Source organism: Belonocnema kinseyi, chromosome 6, assembly GCF_010883055.1.
Source record: "Belonocnema kinseyi isolate 2016_QV_RU_SX_M_011 chromosome 6, B_treatae_v1, whole genome shotgun sequence".
Lineage (NCBI taxonomy): Eukaryota > Metazoa > Arthropoda > Insecta > Hymenoptera > Cynipidae > Belonocnema > Belonocnema kinseyi.
The window spans coordinates 98,325,844-98,331,843 of record NC_046662.1 but is presented as its reverse complement, the minus strand read 5'-3'; the positions used below and the strand labels follow the sequence as shown (position 1 = coordinate 98,331,843).

The window sequence follows — 6,000 nt, the reverse complement described above, 5'->3', positions numbered from 1 at the left end:
TCCCCTGTGTTCCGCTGCATATCCCCCCACCCCCACAGAAATTGTTTTCTGCTTAATGCCATGCTATATACACTGATTCCAATAATTACCTCAGTTTGCGCCAATTTGGCTCTGTCAACTTTTTGAGCATCTGCACAGACACTCAATCTTGGCACTGCCAGTGAATTGGATCCTTTGTCTTTGTCCTTGGATTCCTTATCTGTAAATACAGTAACTTGTCTTCAATTTCCTTATTTAATTTTTATTCTCAAAGATATGTCAATAACGTTTTGTTAAATCATCTCATATGAACGGATTGAAAAATTTGAAAATTAGAATTCTATATATTTAAAATTTTAATTTGGTACATTTTTAATCTTGAGGCTTACGAACTTTCACCTGTAAAAACTAAATTTAATTGATTTATACATTTTGTTAAATGGGAATTATTTAAAAATGAATGAATATTTACATATAAAACTATATTTGAATTTTCAAAAAGCTTATAAGAAAATTAAAAAATATACTTCCATAAATCATTGTTTCGAGCCGAAAACCGAGATGATATTTGTTGCAAAATAAAAAAAAAATTGATAAATGTATGGTACATATTAATGCATTGTATTATTAAAACTAATTTTTGAACCTTGTAAGTACCCTAGGCTGTTGGATATTTATTTCAATTAAAAACAAATTAAATATTCCTGGTTTTGAAAAAGATTCTCGGCTTTTTCTCGGTGCTTGAAATTCCAAGCTAATTTCTCGTTTCCACAATTCAAAAGTGAAAAGTTGACAAATTTACAGTTGAATTTCTGGTTATGTATATTTAGATTTTCTTGGGAGGGCTATCTTATAATTTGAAAGCTCAGGTATTGAAAAATATGCAGGTACTCTCTAAATTTGGTTCAGTGAGAAATGGGTCACTGAATCAAATACGTACGAACTTTTACTGATTTAAAATGCAACACCACTTATTCAACTAGTTTAAAATGATGAGAATCAATGAAATCTCACAGACTCAAATTTCGAGAGTACCGGATACGGATTTGATTCAGGGTTCTCGTATAGCTGGCCACACGCAGTCTAAAAAAGACAAAATTCGAATTTTGCTGATACTCGGAAATATAGAAAAAAATTCTGAATTGGCAATCACAAGATACTTTAGGAACATAAAAAACTTACTGCTGCAGTCTTGTGAACTAGACCATCGTTTCCGGTCGTCGCTCTGCAATGTATTTCCACTTCCATGTTTTCTTATACTCCTTCCCCAGCCCGCAGTAATGGTACCGAGTCGAGAAAAAGCCCTTTTCACCATAGGCGAGGATGGTACACTTTTGGGCCTAAACATTTCAGAACCAGTATCTCACAGAAATCGCAAAGCGGCACTTCGGGAATCGGAGGAACACCAGAGAGAATTTTAAAAACGAAAAAGATTACCTGGATTGGAATAGGATCTCCTAGGATTATGGAAAATGGAAAGCAAAAAGTTGGTTTTGGAGAGTTTATGTACATTTTTAAAAGAGTCAGTGTCGCATTGGTTGCATGTAAATCTGAAAAGACAACAATGACAGCTTTCTTTCAAATTTAGGAACTGCGTGATTGCGCAAATATTTCTAAAAAATAAATTAAATGTAGAAAGTAAGCTTGAAACAATATGGATTTAAATTGAGAACATAGAGCCATATAATTTGATCGCGAATTCTAAAAAAATAAACCTTTAGTTTAAATTTTTCGAAACTTGTGCAGCGTAATATGCAGCGTTGGAACACTTTACAACCATTATTCGAAAATAATTGTCTATTCTGAAATTGAATTTGTCTGATACAATTTAAAAAAATTTAAGTACATAAGTTCTGTTTGATTTTTTATTACCATTAAATTTTTGTACTTGCAGGTGTGTGACATTATTTTGAAACCAATTTTTTCTCGTAAAAATATAATTTTATGATCATTCCTTAAAATATTGGTCGCTCAGATTTCACGTCCTATGCCAATAAAAGATAATTTTTAATAGATTACAATCGAAATAAAAATTCATTTTATATACAAGGATAAAATCTAGTTTCTTAAATCAACTATAACAAAGCTTACAGGAATTCAAGAAAATTTCCAAAATATATAATAAATGACCGTTATTATTACAATCCAAATCGTACGTTATATCATATTTATGAAAAGTTCATTTTGAAAATGTATGTCTAACTTTTATCATCTTTTCAAATATTATGGCCACTTTTCGCGCATTAAATAGTTGGAAAAGAGTTTTTTGTGTTTTGGTTCTTGTTTCAAGAAAAAGCTTTCCAAACCAATCTTCAATTCTTAGGGTCGATAGGGAGATTCCTTTTTAATTTTCAATTCGGAATTGTGTTATCTTGTAATTAAGAATCAGACTCAGGATAAGACCATATCACTTAGCCTTCATTCCAAATTCAAATTTTTATTTTCTGTTTTCATTATTATTTTTATAAATAACAAATAATTCAATGCATACATACATTATCAGAATCAATTGATGTTTTATTAGGAGATACGAAAGTAAGATCTTGTAAAATTAAGATTTTAGTATTTTTAACACGTATTTATTTGTAATAAAAAAATCTTGAAATCGTTAAAACTACGCAAGAAAATAAAAAATATTTCTCACGCAATCTTTTGTTGATCAAAGAAGATAATTAGGAGTATTATATTAGATCTATATAATTGATAAACATAGCAGAATAAGTTAAATTTAACAAACGTATTGAGAAACCAGAGTAACAGATTCATGCTGTGCTGTGAGGATAGGAAACATGGATGTGCCGAGAAAAACCTAAATACACAGATTAATTAAAATATTATAGTAATAAAGTACGGTGCTAATCAAGATTTCATAAAATAATATATTAACAATCATTCGACACCAATTTTTTTATCATCAGTCCTACCGCTCGAGAACACTTCAATTAATTTGCTTTGCTAATCCTGGAAGACTTTTCTCTCAAATTTTAGAGTTTTAGAAGTAAGAAAATTTTTGTATTTAATTTCGCAACGTCAGAAGCAGAAAGAAAACTGGTAGTATAGTACATTGTCATTGTTGGTCTATTAGGATTAATATTAGTAGCAACATTTAAAAAACTATATCATTAGAAAGTATACCACAATACTTATAAATTATCAAACTGGAAAATTGCTTATTGAAGTTTATTTGCTACATGGCATGACTCGGCGGTTAGACTAATTATTTGTAACTATGCGTACCTAGGGCTTTCCATGTCAGGTACTTGAAGAAAATTTGAACTCTTTGGCCTCTGCGGACTGAGTAAAGTTGGCACTGGTCTTGCTAATAATTCAGCGACAGGAACTTGAGGACTTCCAAACCCAGCTTGAATTCCATATAACATTTCTTGAAAAACTCTGAAGTCAGACGGAATAATTATAAAATAAACTTTCATATTTCCTTTTCAAAAATAGTAGCATTGCGATTCATTTTGGTTGCATTTCTTTAATTAAATACACACCGGCTTCTAACTCCTAAAATAGCTCTGACCCCTATAAATCGTACTTTTTGCTTCTGCTGACCAGGTACCAAAAATGTAACGTCGAAAAGACTCGCGTTAAGAGTCACATTTTCTGTACTATTCAAAAATACTCTTGTGAAATCTTTCGCTAGTTGGTCGTAATCCTCAAATTGATCCCGAACTGAGTCCAACAAAGGCGACGAAGGTCTCATGTGTCCAATGGGTCTCCAGGACCCACGTCTTAATGACATAAAATCATTTATTAAAGAAATATGTATTTTTTCGAATTTCCTAAATCTAAAACTTAAAATTAACATTTTAGGCGAAGTATTTTCCAAAAATTAATGAATGGCTTGCCTGTAAGGTTTTGGAATTTGTCCTGTTTCAGCATGGTTCGCCAAATTAGCAACTATGTCCTCCAACATTTGGCTCCTTGTTCTCTCCTGCATTCTAGCGAATTTCGGTGCAGAGTAACTCGCTCTTTCACCATTAACGATTTTCGTAAGAATCCATTCTCGAAACATGGGACCTGGAAAATTTATATTTAATTTATACATAATATCTAAAGTATTGTTGAAAAATTGAAGAAGACTAATTCGTCTGGTATTAATATTTGATATCTCACCCTTTTCGAACACACTTTGTTCCCAAAGATAAGGCTTGTAAGCACCTACTTCATCTCTTGTAACCACAGACACCTCGTATCTAGTGACTTTCCTTTTTATTCTTGGGCTCACTCGAACTAATATAAACGTATGAAGAAAATGTGACTTTATACAAGCTGGACTAAAACTGGTATTGTCGGCCTCCAAGAAAACGACGCACACAATATCGTTACCAATATGCCTCTTTCTTTGAAGCTGAAAAAGAATAGGAAGATTTGAAGGTCGAGTATTGCCTTTTGAAAATATATGTATATCAGACTTGAAAGTTTACGTCCGGCATATCTTATATCCGGTAAAATATATGGAATAGAAAATTAAAGGTTAGCTACTCTTATCTCCGGAAGAGAAAAATATGCCGGAAGAGAAAATTAAAACCCGTCAAAAGATATCCAATCAATATCATAACCTAGTTGACATAACGTGGCATAACAAGGCTCCTGAGAAATAAATGGGATTATCTGATTTAGACGTGGTCCCGAGGGATAGGTGAGGTTTTGTGGGATACCTCGATTTCCGAGGGATACTTAAGGTTTCGAGGAACAGGTATTCTTCCGTGGGTTAGGCTAGGTTCCATGGGGTCCCAGCTCAAGATTCCTGTGCTGGAACCTCGGAAGATTATGTACATGTTCCTGTAAACAGACTTGTACACATACCTGTAGAGGCAATCTGGTCAATACCTAAGCAGGAATTTAGCAACGGAAACTGTTCATGATCTTGCAAAAAAAACTGCCGCGACAAAGAAACCTTTGGGTGGATCCTGCACAGGTTCCTTTGCGGAGAAAATTAATGTGCAGATTCATGTACAAAAACGTGCATAAAGTCCCTTACAGAAAGCCATCAAAGGTACCTTAAGAAAGCTCCTGTATAGAAACGTGTATTGAGTCCTTCACAGAAGGCCAGCATGAAAACTTATATTGCTTACAGCTATAAAGTTGCCTTTCTTTTATTCCCTTAGAGATCCTGAAAGACTTCCTGTACATGAACCGACACCTGAAAGCACTCTGTAAAGGAGCCTGTACCGTATCATTCGGAGGTTAGAAAAATGTGCAGGATCCTCCGAGAAACCTGTACAGACAGTTGAGACAGACAGTTGAGAAGACCCCATAAAATAAAAAAATATGAAATACCACTAATTATACAATAATTTTTTCTTGATTGATAAGGGGTTGACGCGGGTTAAAAATTAACCCCAAAGTTCTCCTATGGGATGAAATCATCCCTCAAACATTAAGAAAAAGAAAAATAGTGACTCCAAAGTTAGCCTATTTTTCGGACCTCCCTAGCGACCTAGGGAAAAAATATAAAAAGTTGTTCCAGGTATCAAATTTCTCGTCATTTAAACCAAAGTGAGCATCTTTTTTCCTTTTTAGAAAATTTCAATAAATTACCCCTATTTAGGGGTTGCGAAGACCCTAAGAAAATGAAAAAATAGGAAACATCACTAATTTTAAAATAATTTTTTATTGTACTTTTTCTATCAAATAAACCTCATAAAAGTAAAATCTCATATTTTCTTGATTGATAAGGGGTTGATGTGAAAAATTATTTTATAACTAGTGGTATTTTTTATGTTTTAATTTTTTGGGTCTTCACAACCGCTAAATAGGGGTAATTTTTTGACATTTAAAAAAAACGAGAAGCGATGCTCACTTTGGTTTTAAATGACGAGTAATTTGATACCTGTAACATATTTTTCTATTTTTTCACCATGTCGCTAGCGAGGTCAAAAAAATAGGCGAAAAACAGTCTATATCGGCGTCACTCTTTTCAGCTGGGATAAGGGGGCTCCCACTGGATAGACGGTGTCTAGTGGGATAGTACGGGCCCCGATGCAATGGATAGGTGGGTCCCTGTGGGTA

General features: G+C 33.4%; 1 protein-coding gene across 1 annotated transcript in view; it reads right to left on the bottom strand.

Moving 5' to 3' along the window:
* The window catches only part of LOC117175513, a 265,411-nt gene that overhangs the window by 10,881 nt on the left and 248,530 nt on the right, over positions 1 to 6,000 (bottom strand). The window contains exons 16-21 of the mRNA XM_033365220.1: positions 4,102 to 4,336; positions 3,834 to 4,005; positions 3,477 to 3,716; positions 3,217 to 3,372; positions 1,162 to 1,319; positions 90 to 199 (exon numbers count right to left, since the gene is read on the bottom strand). Coding sequence (XP_033221111.1) covers positions 90 to 199; positions 1,162 to 1,319; positions 3,217 to 3,372; positions 3,477 to 3,716; positions 3,834 to 4,005; positions 4,102 to 4,336 — 1,071 coding nt within the window. The remainder of the gene's footprint in view (positions 1 to 89; positions 200 to 1,161; positions 1,320 to 3,216; positions 3,373 to 3,476; positions 3,717 to 3,833; positions 4,006 to 4,101; positions 4,337 to 6,000) is intronic.